The sequence below is a fragment of the Lytechinus pictus genome, chromosome 8 (assembly GCF_037042905.1).
Source record: "Lytechinus pictus isolate F3 Inbred chromosome 8, Lp3.0, whole genome shotgun sequence".
Lineage (NCBI taxonomy): Eukaryota > Metazoa > Echinodermata > Echinoidea > Temnopleuroida > Toxopneustidae > Lytechinus > Lytechinus pictus.
This window is the reverse complement of record NC_087252.1, coordinates 24,622,119-24,637,862: the sequence shown is the minus strand read 5'-3', so window position 1 is coordinate 24,637,862 and position 15,744 is coordinate 24,622,119. Positions and strand designations below refer to the sequence as shown.

The 15,744-nt window shown below is 37.1% G+C and overlaps 1 protein-coding gene across 1 annotated transcript; it reads left to right on the top strand.

Annotated features, from left to right (window-relative positions):
* The first annotated feature begins 10,991 nt into the window (after positions 1-10,991).
* On the top strand, positions 10,992-15,744 carry LOC129266709 (centrosomal AT-AC splicing factor-like). Its single transcript, XM_064104171.1, has 5 exons — positions 10,992-11,015; positions 12,131-12,294; positions 13,068-13,236; positions 14,323-14,453; positions 15,687-15,744. The coding sequence occupies exons 1-5, from the start codon at positions 10,992-10,994 to the stop codon at positions 15,742-15,744; spliced, it is 546 nt and encodes a 181-aa protein (XP_063960241.1).

Below are 15,744 nucleotides of genomic sequence, written 5' to 3'. Positions count from 1 at the left end.
CATCTGGGGGATGTTTCATAAAGCTGTTCGTAACTTAAGAGTGATTTTATGAATGACTGGTGATCCTTTGTTGTGGTAAATGGTATTCACCATTAAATGTTCATTGGTGATTATTTAGCGCGGAAGAAAGGTTCACCAGTCGCTCTTAACTTACGAACAGCATTATGAAACACCCCTCAGCTCTTGCCCCGTATACAATGAGGCTATGCGAAACTCATGAATTCGTGAATATGCTGTTCAAATAAAATATTACCAAAATCATGTAAATGAAGACATATAAATTTTCGAATTCATTCGCATAGCAGCATATAAACACATTCTTCCCCATGCTTATATTAGTGTTTTTTTAATCGTGAAAAAATACTTGGTATAGACAAATTATTCATTCCCTGGCTCATGAGAAAGATAAAGTAGGAGATATTTCTAGGAAAATTATGAAAGTATTGCGTTGTGATTTTAAACTTGATGTCCATGTAGATTTTGTATTCTTCATTTTTTTCTCCATTTTTCTCCAAAACTTCATTTTGGCCCCCTAACTTGCCATTGTGCAATAAATGCAAGTCTCTGCATTGATTGAGTAAAAGTAATCTTTTAGAGAACAGAGATACTAGACGACTTCTCTTCTCTCTGCACTTCACACTAATATTATAAGAATTATTTAGTTTCGATGGTGTGACTATCACATGACATTGTTGCAAATCTGTATGCAGGCCTATTCTTGGTAAGGCAATTAACACCTAGCATTTTTCTGGATTCTGCATTCCAGATATTGGACACTGCCATTGACCCCTAGTTTACAAAGAATTAGTAAAAAAAAGGGTAAAATTAATATAAATAATGGCTAATTTGGGAATATATCATCATCTTCCATCCATCCAATGAAAGGTTTTAATCATTTCCCATTTCTTTGTGATATAGCACTTAAAATAAATATTTCCAAACACTACTTAACATGGACCAGACTAGAGGGAAAGTCACCCCTCTAAAGATAATTTGGATATATAGAGAAAAATCAAGCAAGCATAATGATGAGAATTTTATCAAAATGGAATGGAATATAAGAAAGTTATTTCAAAGTTTCACTTATTTTCAGAAAACATTTATATGGACAACACGTTATATGAGAGAGCTGATGAAGTCACAATTTCACTATTTAAAAAAAAATTTATTATATAAAATATGGGATATTTTCCCCTAATGTAAAGTAAGTTTTATTCCTCCCTCAATACGGTGTGGTGTAGTTTAAAGCTATGGTGTAGTGGTTCTGCCTCTCGCCTTGTAATCCGGGGGATGCACGTTTGAATCCCACCATGGCCTAGCGTCCTTTGGCAAGGCGTCCATCCACACTTTGCCACTCTCCACTCGGGTGCTAAATGGGTACCTGGTAGGATGCAAAATCACCTTTTTGGGGGGTTGACTTTCCTTTTTAAGGCGTCCTTCTCTGGACTCAAAGCCACATGGGTTCTAACCAAATTCTGTAAAATATACTATACACTCTCCTTTGTTGAAACATTTGTAATACGCTGTACAATCATGGCTTATTTTTCATTGTTAAGTGGAGCGGTGTGGCAATGTGACGTACTGTATTATTGTCTTATTTGGTGTTCGATCAAATCTGTTAAGGCCACCCAATGGAAACAGAAACAGTGGCCACAGGACACAGGTGGCGTAGTGTAGACGGATTTTATGACCCTGTTCTCATTACCGTCCTAAAACCAGTTTAGTGGAAACAAGTGTAATGAGAACAGATGAAGCGGCCTTGGAAGCGATTGTCCGAACTGGATCGGAAGACCACCTCGCGATGTAGTTTTCAATTTCGCTTTGCCTCGTTCAACTAGTTAAGCGTCGTTGAGAACACAACCGTCTACTGTGCTGTTTCAAATTTTTGAAACGTCACTCCACTGTCACTAATAGCGTTCCTGTAGCAACAAGACCGCTTTACGGGAAGTGATTTTGAAAACCACTTTCGGGTGAATAGATGAAAACGCTAGCAATCATTCTTCCAAATCGGTTTCCTAAACCGGTTTCCGCTGGACTAGTTTGAGAAAGTTTAGTGAGAACGGGGTCTAGGACATATTCCTTTCGAATGGGAGTCAATGTTTTCACTCTCGATGGGTGGCTGCTTAGGTGGGTTTGACTGTATTTTTTTGCTTTCTTGAGCATTAATGTACATTTTGCCATGTGTGTCATGTAGACTACTGTATGATATTGTTTTCTCCAATATGCACGTTATCGTATGTTTTTAAATCTCTTCATTTTATTTACAGAGATTTTAATTTCTTAAGAAAATTCTTGATTCGAAACGGTCCTTCTCAAACACTTAATGGGGATGTTTATAATGCAAATCATGTAAATGGAGATTAGCGATAGTTTGCTCGATCCCTACGCAGCCTACAAATTAGGTGGAACAATATTACTGTAATAACTTGCCTTGTGTAGTTGTAAGAGGTTTCTTGTAGTGTCGGACCAACATGTATGTTAAGACTGGATTATTGAGATTTAACAAGGATACAAAAATAAAGAGACCATAAAATGAAAGATTTGGGTCCCATTTCATAGAGATTCGTTTTAATAACATACGCACATTTTCTGTAACATGTCTACCATCAGCCAACCAAATTGAATGATTTCAGTAGCTTTAAACTGTTATTGCAACTTTGTCATTATAACAAGTTTTGTGAAACAGGCCCCAGGTGGTGTTTCAGGAAACTGTTCATAAAGTTAGGAATGACTTTATGAATGTCTGGAACATATTCAAAGGTGCTAATTTGGTTACATAGGCCCGTATTCTGAAGTCAAGTTTAACTTAGACCATGGTCTAACTCTGTGTTAGAATTATGGGAAGCCAAAAGTGTCAAAATTTTTATTAAGTTGTATGTTTCTTATAATTTACTGTGCTCTTTCCTGATTCTTCAATGGTGAAGACAATCATCTTGTTATACTTCCTAGACAATTATGAATGATTTGAGAGCCAAATGAGCTGAAATATGATATCTCTACCATTAGTGATTTATGTAACAATTGGCTATCCATACTTAAACCACAACTTTGAACCTGAGTTTAAGTTAAACCCGACTTCAGAATACGGGCCTATGAATGTCTGGAACATATTTAAAGGTGCTAATTTGGTTACATAGGGATTATTGTGAAACACAAGTAAGGGTCAGCTTTAAAGGACAAGTCCACCCCAACAAAAAGTTGATTTGAATAAAAAGACAAAAATTCAACAAGCACAACACTGAAAGTTTCATCAAAATTGGATGTAAAATAAGAAAGTTATGACATTTTAAAGTTTTGCTTAATTTCACAAAACAGTTATATGCACATCCTGGTGGGTATGCAAATGAGGAGACTAATGACGTCATCCACTCACTATTTCTTTTGTATTTTATTAAATGAAATATGAAATATTCGAATTTTCTCCTCATTGTCAAGTGATACAACGATTAATTCCTCCCTGAACATGTGGAATTAGCATTGTTTAGCAAGGCAATTAGCAAGGTTTATTAATTAGGGAGATTATGATCAACATTGCCATCTCATGACAAAAGGTAACATATTTTCTTTTTTTCATACTTTGGGACATTTTCTTTATGCTCTACATGGTGCAAAAGGATTTGGAGTCATACATGTATAGTCACCAATTTGTGAAATACAGACGCTTCAAAAGCCAATAACTAACTATTTTCACAAAACAATGACACATTTTCCTCATTAACTGAGGAACTAATTCCCGTTGATTCCCTTCGTCATGGGACGGCAGAGTATTTGTCTCACCTGGTGGATGTTTCATCAATCCGGGGGGTGTTTCACAAAGACTTAAGTATGACTTAGAGTCGCACTTAAATGCCGAGTAGCGTGCGGTATAAAAGGCATGATCGCATTGGTCAGATCATGCCAAGAGGATGCGCACTACTGCGTATTGATCGATAAGATTGCGCATTTCAAATCATACGCGTCGGCATATAAGTGCGACTCTAGGTCATACTTAACTATTTGTGAAACACCCCCCTGCTCAACTTCACGCACGACTGGAACCTGTTCTTAGGTGCTATAGTCGGCTACGTAGGGATGTCATTTGGCACGAGAAAGAATCACCAGTCACATGCAAAGTGATTCATAACTTATAAACACCTTTAGTGAAACACCCACCAATTAAGTGTATATAATTTAGCATTGTAGATGAAATGAAAGGGGAAGTTTCCAAAGGGTGATCTTTAGTAGAAGCAAGCCTTTCGTGTAAGATACCTGTTCACTTTGCTGTAGATATTGCATTAATTTTTCATGTGAATATTCATATCATTTTTTTGCACTGTCTAGCTTTGAAATGTAATATACATGTAGGCCCTTTAAGCCTGAGTTATTCATATACTTGTAGCTTGGGGAATATTTTCACTCATTTGATGAGTTCAACATTACAAGGGAGTTAAGCTCCGTACGGGGTAATGCAAAATTGAATATAAATTGTAAATATATGTATTACATCTCATCATGGGTTATGGATATGCTGAACAATTCCAATCCTGACAATATCCGTGAGCAGGGATGTAGTCAAGGCCAGTACTTCCAAGTCAATAGTCCACTGGAGAAAACCTTCTCCCATAGACTTTGAACATGTGACTCGGGACGGGGCCAAGGATGGCTAAATGTGGCCTCGAGGCCTGCCTAGACTCTGCGTAGGAAATACAAGACATGAGGGCGATGGGTGATTTCGCCCTCATGACGGCCCAATTCGCCCCGGCCTAAAATTCCCCCTAAATGCACGCTTTAGGGCGACCATTATTAGAGTCACCCCAATATCTGTTCCAAGGAAAATATTTAGGAAAATCAATATTCTCATTGTGGCAGAAGAATAATATTTGCTTTTACTGCACAGTTACTTTTTACCCCTAAAAGTAGCCATTCAAATGAAAGTAATATCCTGCCAATTTCTGAAATCGTCCCAATGTGGAAAAGGAAATAGCCCCTAGAAATGACAATTATTTCTTACCCTGCACTACATCCCTGTCTCTTGGTTGAACATCATACTTGTAGCTGGGATCTTGCCAGGTTTAATCGTGGGGTTAATCTGAAGTTGGGTTTAACTTAAACTCAGGTTTAAAGTGGTGGTTTAAGTATGGATAGCTAATTGTTACATACATCACTAACTAGAGAGATATCATATGTCAGCTCATTTGGCTCTCAAATCATTCAGAATTGTCTAGGAAGTTTAAATAGATGATTGTCTTCACCATCAATGAATCAGGAAATAGCACAGTAAACATAAGAAACATACAACTTAATACAAATTTTGACACTTTTTGCTTCCCATAATTTTAGCACAGAGTTAGACCATGGTCTAAGTTAAACCTGACTTTAGAATACGGGCCATAATTCAGCTACATGTAGACCCCCAGCGGTGAATATATTGGCATAATTTGCTGACATTTGATTCATAATTTGTACATATTTGTTGACTATATAAAGAAAGATTCTTTAAAATTACCCTTCCCCCTCAAACAAAGACAGCAACGAAGGGAAATAAATGGTAATGGAAGCTTTATAACAAAGTGTATCCTTCTGTGTGCCAAGTGCATATTACAATGATATCCCTTTTCTGTTTTTAGTACTATTTATAAAACTTGCCTCTTATGTAAAATGTTTTCCATTGTCATTCATGTTTCTAACAATTAAGTATATAAGGGATGTTAATTTAGTATTTTTGATTTCCATTTAGCACTCCCCATATGGGCTGTTATATGACACAGGCCTATAGACAGATCCTTGTCATTTGATTGGTTTGATGTTGATCATGCAGCCCATTTTGCAGTGTTTTGCAATTTTGCAATTTTGGATCCATTTATCATGCAATTTTGTCCATTGCATGCGCGCCAAGACCACCGGCGCTACACGTATAGTGCGCGTGTTGAATGTATGCGACAATCAACAGACCACGATCAGACTGAATGCGCTTTTATTCAAATTTGTAAATGACATGGAAAGGATTTTTAGTTGTCATATAAACCAAATAATGAATGTTTGAGTGCAATGGACAGAATACTTCATTCAGTGAAAGATGAAATGAATGATCCATTCAAATACGTCTCGTTGAATGGATCATTCATTTCATCTTTCACTGAATGAAGTATTCTGTCCAGTGCACTCATAAACATTCATTATTTGTATACTACGCACTCAAATCAAAGCATTGCCTAATATGTGTTAGACCAGGAAGTTGCGAGGCAGATATTTGGTTTGGAACAGGAATTAGACATTTTTTTTTTTGCCTCCGACGAAGATTCTGCTAGGATCGAAAGCTTAGGCCCCTTTTTGACTTTCTTCATTTTTGATTTACTCTTTTTCAGATTGAGAACAGAAATATTTTCATTAATTTAAATTGTATATATACCTAAAAAGGTTTTAAAGTTTATATTCCTGAAATAGATAGAAACATGTGTAATAAATACATGTGCAAAGAGTAAAAGAAATAACCATCGAAGGGCCGTGATTTTTTCGCACTGTTATAGCAGAAGTGAGACATAAGGGGCCATTCCCCTCTCTTTTTTGAAACATTAATTTTTTTTTTCAAAGTTAGCACTGCTGCTATATTTAATTGTATGTATAACTGAGTTCCACTTGTTGACCTTGCCACAGTGAAATTAGAAATTGTTTTTTATTTCAATGATTATCCTTATTTAAATATGTTTTTAAACATTGAATGAATTTTACAGATTCAATTAAAATGAGGATCAAATATGTGTAGTATATTTAGCATTTTACCCCATCTTTTGTTTTTGTTGTTTTTCATACAGAAATGTCACTTTGTCGCAAATGAATCAATTTAATGGTAATGGCTATGTTTATAAACCTGTGTGTGGTTACATTATGTTACACAGTATGCCTATTATCCTTCTTAAAAGATACTATGGTGCGTATTCTGAAGTTCACTTCAATGTAAGCAAGGTTTTGACTCTGCTACAATTCGGTGGATTCACAGTACGGTGCGCCCTCTATCGGTTGCAGCCAACAGGCCAATTTCTAACTTTGGGGTCAACATTTCACGCAGGCAGCGTACAGTGCTAGTGTAATGTATGGTGACCGGGATGCTTCGAAAATGAAAACCATATGGCAAAAGCCGAGGAAAATTTCACCTAAAACAGTCTAAATTTCGCAAATAAATACTGGTATGCGGTAAATTTCTCTCCCTTCTCCTGGACCCTGGTAAACATAATTTTATGCAAACCGGCCGCTCGAAATGCTTATACTCTAGCGCGCAAAAGATGTCGACTTTTCCCCATGATACATTGCAAATTTCGGCCTGTCCGCTAGCTGCAAACGATAGATTGCGCACTGTGTTGCGAATCCACCGAATTATGGGAAGTAGAAAATGGCAATATTTTGTTTATACATTGTATGTTTCTTTTGCTGCCAATGTTCTTTCCTAGTGCTTCAATGGTGAAGAAAATTAGATAATATTCCCAGATTATTATGATTGAATCAAGTGTCAAGTGAGCTGATGAATTGAACCTGTATTTATAGGAGATTTGTGTCACAATTGGCTTTCCATAGTTGAGTCAGATTTAAATTAGACCCCGGGGCCATTTCATGAAGCTGTTCGCAAGTTAAGAGCGACTTTAAGAACGACCGTAGATCTTTTCTTACGCGCTAAACCATCGCCAATGGTGTGTACCATTTACCACAAGAAAGGATCACCAGTCGTTCTTAAAGTCGCTCTTAACTCACGAACAGCTTTATGAAACACCCACCTGGCAAGTTAAGAATATGTGCTCATATGCCAGAACAGATGCATGTACATTTAACATCCTGAGGTGTGGTTATGGAATTGACAAGCACCGTAGGTACTGCAGTTACATGAATTAGCATTCCTGCATAGCAGATAGACACTTACCACCCTTTCACATGTAAAAAAAAAAAATCGGAATTTCAATGTTGATTCCAGTGAAAAACAAGGCTAATGACGAATTTTTAGCACGTATGAAACCAAACTAGAATCACGAACGCTAATCACAATCACGAATTTAAATTCTACTACCGAGGTGAATTCCAGTTAAGTTTCACTCAAAGTATGAATTTTAGGTGTGAAAGGTTTGACCTCTAAAACATCTTTTGGGGGGCGAAGCTTACATGTCCTTTCAAGCACTTCTGTAGATAATACAATTGTCAAGCACTCATCGTATCAAAGTCACCAAGGACACATACTGCCGAATTCGAATTCAAATCAGTTTTCGAGTGAGCGTGTGAAAGGTCCGATGATTCTAAAGACGAATTGCAATCATCGTTACAATGATGATTCAAGATTCATGTGTGAAAAGGCCCATATATACAACAGAAAATTAAACTTAACTAGCATTATGAACAGAATTGTAACTTTGACTGTGGTTGACATCTGGTTCAACATTCAGCTGCATAAATTTAGCAGTATCCAAAAACATAAAACTTAATTTTACAATACAAAAAGAAGAAAGTTCATGGGTATTTTCCTGTGTTTGTCAAGGAAAGTGATATCTTTTAACCATAATTGATGTTTAACTCTATAGAATATGGGCCTACATACTGATGTTGGCTGTGCAATGCCTTTTTTTTTAAATGAAAAAAAGGTGTTGCAATGGGCTATGCAATTGCTTGTACATGTTGCAGACATGGTGCTATGTCAGTATAACCTCAACCATGCATATTTGAAGCCCCCAGATAATACATGTAGTTAACATAGACCTTGAATTAGAAACAACCAAACCAAATTGCTTTAATGCTGTGTGAATCCAATGTCTCCTATATTTCTTTGTGGCACCCTTCTTTGTTCTGAAAATAATTCCACTTTACATGTCGTCCTGAATTAATGTATGTTATGGTCTGAATTTTCCCCTTCATGTATGTATATATTTTATATCTGTCTAATTTGTACTGGCATTGCAAAATTGACTTTGTTTCAGAATTGATGATGTGTCCCATGTGAAGTTTCCTAAGTTTAAAGGAGCTTTCACAATTGCTTGTGCAACCTTTTGCGTTCACTTGGTCACAATATATGTTGCACACAATCGCAACAGTTGTAAGCAGTTGCACCACCATTTGTGAAAGGGGCTTTACTTACACAGAAGTATGAATAAAATAAGCTTAAGTGTGTAATGTTGGCAGTACCTCATTATTCATTGATTTAGGTGTTTCACAACTAGGCTTGAGAGTAAAACTCAAACAATTTAATTGTTCGATCAGTTTACCAGCTACTACATGTAGTAATCGCCGACCAACTACTATTTTTTACACTAATCGAATGTTTGCCAGATGTTGATTCCTGATTTGAGATATTTGATTTCCAAAAGTAAATAGCTATATTCTTTGATATTTGACAACATAAATGAAGATTATGCTAAATTTGACGAATTCCAAACATTAACTCTTTCAAGCCATTGTGAAGACAACCACATCTGCGACCGTTCAGCCGTCTTGATGTGCCTGTCGTGCCTGTCTTAGGCACTGTACTGGGACACGCTCGACCGAGTCAGCTCGCTCATTATATGTGACCACTGTCATGTAAATACTGTAGGTCAAGTTTTTGTGATTTCTGATATACAGGAATCTCGATTGTTCAAACTATTCGATTGCAAACAGTCAAATGGCAGACAAGGTATTGTCTACTCTTCCTTATGTGTTTGAAAAGAAATTTCTTTGAAAGCACACGCCCTAAATAAATTAAGGGAGGATTATTATAAAGTGCTGGGGAAAACTGGATTAATTGGTAGAAATTACAAGTTTGGTCCCAGGAAAACTAATGTTTAAATGAGATTTGTAATTATTCGGAAAGAGAAATCATTGACTAATGCATGGTGTTGAATACACTGGTCCAGTTTCTCAGAGTTAATGTGAAAGAGCAATGTCACAGTAAGGGAGCAACTTAGGCGCATGTATTATGGATTAATAATTAATTTTGATGCACAGACTATTGGCGTGAAGTAACATAAATGATACTCTTTAAGGGAGGGTATTGGTAAGAATTACACTTACAAGGTACAAATAAGACTGAAAAGAGGGAGAGAGAGAAAGAGAAAGATAGAGAGAGAGGGGAGGGATAAAGAGAGGGGGTAGAGGTTGGGAGTGTGGGAGGGATAGAGGTTAGGGGAGAGGAATCGAGGATGAAAATGAGTGGGAGGGAAAGAGAGAGAGAGGGATAGAGAAGGGGGTATAGGGTGAGAGAGAAATAAAGAAAGAGAGAGAGAGAGGGATAGAGGATCAGAGAAGGGGGTATAGGGTGAGAGAGAAATAAAGAAAGAGAGAGAGAGGGATAGAGGATCAGAGAAGGGGGTATAGGGTGAGAGAAATAAAGAAAGAGAGAGATAGGGATAGAGGATCAGAGAAGGGGGTATAGGGTGAGAGAGAAATAAAGAAAGAGGAGTGTGATAATAGAAGAGAGCAGGGATGCCACTGTTCAAACTAAAATCTTAATTCAATTTTTAAAAACATCCTGGCCAATGAAAACACCTATTTCTTATAGGAAAGTGGTTACTCAAAAGGTGGTTTCAGACCGTCTCGAAGTTGGTCAGTTCCAGGTATTCTCTGATCGGGAAATTGACCCTGATCAGAAAATACCAGGTATTTTGGTAATGTGAAATCAAACTACGCGTAATTTCCCCGAAAGAAAATACCCGCTAAATAGTAGGTACTTGGCGAAATTACGAGAACTTTCGCTGGGATTTTTCCAAGGTCGCAGGTATTTTGGCAATGTGAAAGCAATTTACGGGAACTTTTAGCCCAGCGTGTCGTTGGGCGCGGGCGCCGTGGGTGGCTGCTGGGCTAGTGGTTTTGAATCTCGCGCCTTGCCTGCTTATTAGACCATACTGCGCATGCTCCTAACTTCAGGAATTTATCCCGAGGGGTATGTTTCGGGGCGGTGTGAATGCAGGAATAATTAACGGGTATTTTTTAGCCTAAAAATGTTCTCGTAATTTAACAGGGATTCTTGTGATCGAGGCGGTTTGAAACCGTCATACTTGTTAATCATGCATATAGAGTCCCTCAGAGAGGTTGGTGGGGGACAAAAGGAAAAAAGCAAAGTCCACAGTCTATATTCAAGAAAATGGTAGGTGGGGGAAGAGGGCATGAAATAATTTTCATTAAAAAAATCATGCTTGATATAGTGGAACATATATAGTTAGGCTAACCTGCTTTTTGAAAGGAAATTTTCTACATTTTCCTACTTGGGGTTTTAGCAATGGGAATTATGTTTTCCAAAGAATTCAGTGAATAGAACAAGACTTGTGGTGGATGAGAAAGTTAGTGAATACTTGAGAGAAAAGTTCAGATCAAACTATTCAAGTTAAAAAGAGAATAGGTCGCTAACTTAAAGATGAGAATACTAGATGTGCATGATCTCTTTCTGTCAAGGAAGCATTTTCATTATTAGTTTGTTATGATTTATTTTTGTCTAGTCTTCCGCGGGCTGTTGAAGTCCACAACCGTAAGTTGATTATTATGGTAAGTTGAATAAGGAATATATAGCGATGACATGAACACTGACACCTAGCTGACCCCCATTGCACAAAAGTAACCATTATGATAACTGTGCCATCGAATGGTATATTGCATGGAATCCTTGATTTTGATTGGCTGTTGATCAGCGTTACCATGGTAGTTACCATTGGATGGCAAAATGGCCGTACTTTTATGCAAATGGGGGCCCTGTCCTGCAATATCGCCTAATTTTAAACCAGGGGGCTGTTTCATAAAGTTTGTAAGTTAAGAGCGACTTCAAGCACGTCTGGTGAACCTTTCTTACACACTAAACCATCGCTAATTCAATATACCATTTACCACAAGAAAGGATCACCAGTCGTTCTTAAAGTCGCTCTTCAGAACAGCTTTATGAAACACCCACCATGTGGGTGTTTCTTCAGGCGCTATTCGTAAGTTACGAGTGACTTTATACAAACTACTGGTGAACCTTCTGGTAAATGATTTCACCATATTTTCACCGATGCTGATTTAACACCTAAGAAAGGATCACCAGTCGTTTGTAAAGTCGCTTTTAACTTCTGAACTGCTTTACACCTACCAGATCACTTATATTATCCACCCTCCTCTGTAACTTGCTTTCCTCTTTATAATCTCATTTAATCAATTGATCAATTTGTTTGTGCAGGTGAAGGCAGCTGAAGCTCTGATTGGTTGTCCAGAGGTCATTGAAGGGTCGTACGAGAAGGGTTCCACCTATTGGTGTATCTTCTGTTCCTGTGACGTTCCCCGGCATGCCCAGGATGGACTCGTTACACTCAAATTGGCAATGTTTATTGAACACTTGTGCAGGTGAGCTCTGGTAATTTATGGGGGGGGGGGGAGCTTTGCATATTACTTTATGGAACAGCAATTAATACAAAAGGAAAGGGAACAGTGTAAAATACAAGATAAAAACTGGTAATTTGTAAATAAAAGGACAAGATTGCTAGCCCATGATCTATTACAGTCCAGGCAGGGTAGATGAACATGAAATAACAAAGCATACCCAAAATATTAATGACCAGATTCGAATATATTAAATTCATCAGCAGAAATTCAGGATGGAAAATTTGGATCAATGATATACTGTTTTGATTATGTTTTATTTCAACATAAACATACAGTAAATGTGTAGGCCGGCCTATAATCTTTCAGATGATAATATTTTAAGATATCATATACTGCAGTACAGCCATCTCCAAAGACAACTGAAGCAATGATTAACGTGTAAATGTTTAACCTACTGACACAAATAGGTCCGTAATTTGTTATATCTTATATTTTTAATTGATCCTCCCCCGGAAAAGTATCAATTAACTGTCTGATTGAACTATACACTCTTATTCTATTTTTTTTTTTTGGTACATATTTTTTATCATATACATGTATGACAGTACTGCCATCTTCATTTTACAACTGAAGCAAGGATGAACATGGTGAAATATTTGGCTTACATAAATAGGTACCTAATTTTTGGTATGTTCTTTTTTTGCATTCATTGCACCCCCAGGAAAAGAATTCTACAATAATTAACTCTTTGATTGAACTAAACATTATTTTATTTTTATTTTTTTTCACATCAGTGCCTCCCACAAACAAGCCTCCATCAAGTACTACCGCACACACAATGGCGATCCAGATAAGATAAAACAGCGTCTGGTCTTCTCCGACGAGGACTACAGCACATTCAAGACCAACCTCACTCAGGCCCTGGACCAGTTTGAAAACAAGGCTCATGCAGATCTACAAGAGGTCAGGTTGACAAGTAGATTTTAAAAAAAGGCCATTACATGAATATTACAAATTTTTACAATAAGCCAGTTCGTAGTTCCACTCTGCGCATGATCAGAAGATTCTGCGCATGATCAGAGGAAGGTCATTTGTACTAAAGTGACATGGTGGTTTAAAATTTAATGAGATAAGCACCAACTTTGATGTCTTTATTATTCATATATTCCTTTGAGTTGTGTTTTTCATTTACTTCCACAAAACACAACAATTTGTCCACGGACGACTGGTATCTCACAGTTTTGAAAATACATTGTACAATATGCTATAGTATGCATTCAAAGTAGAAATGCAACAAATACCTTCATAGAGTGTTGAATGGTCTGCTATTCTAGTCACCTGGTCTATTCATTTCTTTATCTTGCTATGTAAGGCATGCTTACGTAATATCTTGCTTTGAAATCTGCCTATCACACTGAAAGAAATCAAAGGTCATTTGACCAAAATTGTCCAGAAGCAACTATGAACTGGTCTATTATGAAAATATATTTTCTCCCTCACCTTTGCACTAGCCATGTTAATGCCAATATGCCCTAGCCTATGGCATAGGCACTGACCAGCTAAAGTTATTTAACTACTCATATACATGCTGGCCTATATTCCTGGATACTTCCTGAACATTTTTGTCATAGTTTACTTGTCATCATATCTTGTCATAGTTTACTTGTCATATCTTATGGGGTGAATTTATAGTATTTGACTTGGACAAGATTCAAGTTCCTATACTTTTTGATTTTCTTATTTAAAAAAAAAGAAGAATTAATTCAATATTGAATTGTTCCCCTCATCTTTCTGCATCTACTGTATTAGGTTAATTGGTGTCTCTTAAAGTTGTAAGTTACGAGCCTCTTTACGAACGACAGATGATCCATTCTTAGGAAGCGTAGTAAATCAACACCAATGAAAATTTGGTGTGTCATTTTACCACAAGAAAGGATCACCAGTTGTTTGTAAGGTCACTTGTAACTTTAATTTTATGAAACACCCACCAGGGATACCGGTCCTGCAGTAATAATCAGAGTTACACCATTCATATTTCATATTTTGCAGAGTGCAGCCAAGATCCGAAGACTAGAGAAAGAACATTTACAGCATGCCCAGGACACACCACCAGAGACTGATCTCCAGTCAAAGTCGCCACAAGGTCGTTTTTCAGATGGGAGTTCAGATATGCAAGCAAGGTACGTTGAAGCTTTTTTTATTCTTCATCTTTCGTCTTCCTTCTCCTCCCATCTACTTCAGATATTTAAACAAGCAAGTTTTCTAGGCCCGTCATGGGGGGGGGGGGTGTTTCACAAAGATTAAAGAGTGACTTTAAAAGTCATTCCTATCCAAGGACGAAATTCCATTAGGGTCCAATAGCCTAATGGACCGTCAGAAACCATTAGAGCTGTTGGAGTCTAATGGTTTATGAAATATGGGACCAACATAACCATTAGAAAATATATATTGGACCAACATCCACCTACAGAAAAATGCTGATGGGCCAACAGAAAATTTCTGTTGGTTAAATATGAATTATGTTGGACCAACAGAAAACATCTAATGGATCCATAGAAGAAATCTATTGGACCAACAGGTAATTTATATTGGGCCAACAGAAAACTTCTATTGGACCATCAAAAATATTCTATTAGACCCACAGGAAACTTCTATGGGACCCATAGAAATCTGCTATTGGACCCAAATGAAACTTCTATTGAACCAAAAGAAAAATTTTATTGGACCAACAGGAAACATCTATTGGACCAACAGAAAATTATATCGGACCATCAAAAATATTCTATTAGACCCACAGGAAACTTCTATTGGCCCGACAGTATAATTCTATTGGACCAACAGAAAACCTGTATTGGACCATCAAAAATATTCTATTAGACCCACAGGAAACTTCTATTGGCCCGACAGAATAATTCTAATGGACTAACAGAAAAATTATATTGGACCAACAGAAAACTTCTATTGGACCATCAAAAATATTTTATTAGACCCACAGGAAACTTCTATGGGACCCATAGAAATCTGCTACTGGACCCAAAGGAAACTTCTATTGAACCAAGAGAAAAATTATATTGGACCAACAGGAAACTTCTATTGGACCAACAGAAAATTATATCGGACCATCAAAAATATTCTTTAAGATCCACAGGAAAACTTCTATTGGACTGTCAGAATAATTCTATTGGACCAACAGAAAACCTCTATTGGACCATCAAAAATATTCCATTAGACCCACAGGAAACTTCTATTGGCCCGACAGAATAATTCTATTGGACCAACAGAAAACTTTGATTGGACCATCAAAAATATTCTATTAGACACACAGGAACCTTCTTTTGGACCGACAGAATAGTTCTATTGGACCAACAGAAAACCGGTATTGGACCATAAAAAATATTCCATTTGACCCACAGGAAACTTCTATTGGACCAACAGAAAACCTCTATTGGACCATCAAAAACTATTCTTTAA

Bases quoted from the DNA above. Each gene is read 5' to 3' on its own strand.
- LOC129266709 (XM_064104171.1), top strand. From the start codon at position 10,992: ATGCATATAGAGTCCCTCAGAGAG. The intron at 11,016-12,130 runs GTTGGTGGGGGA...TTGTTTGTGCAG, and splicing joins ATATAGAGTCCCTCAGAGAG to GTGAAGGCAGCTGAAGCTCT. The intron at 13,237-14,322 runs GTCAGGTTGACA...CATATTTTGCAG, and splicing joins CTCATGCAGATCTACAAGAG to AGTGCAGCCAAGATCCGAAG.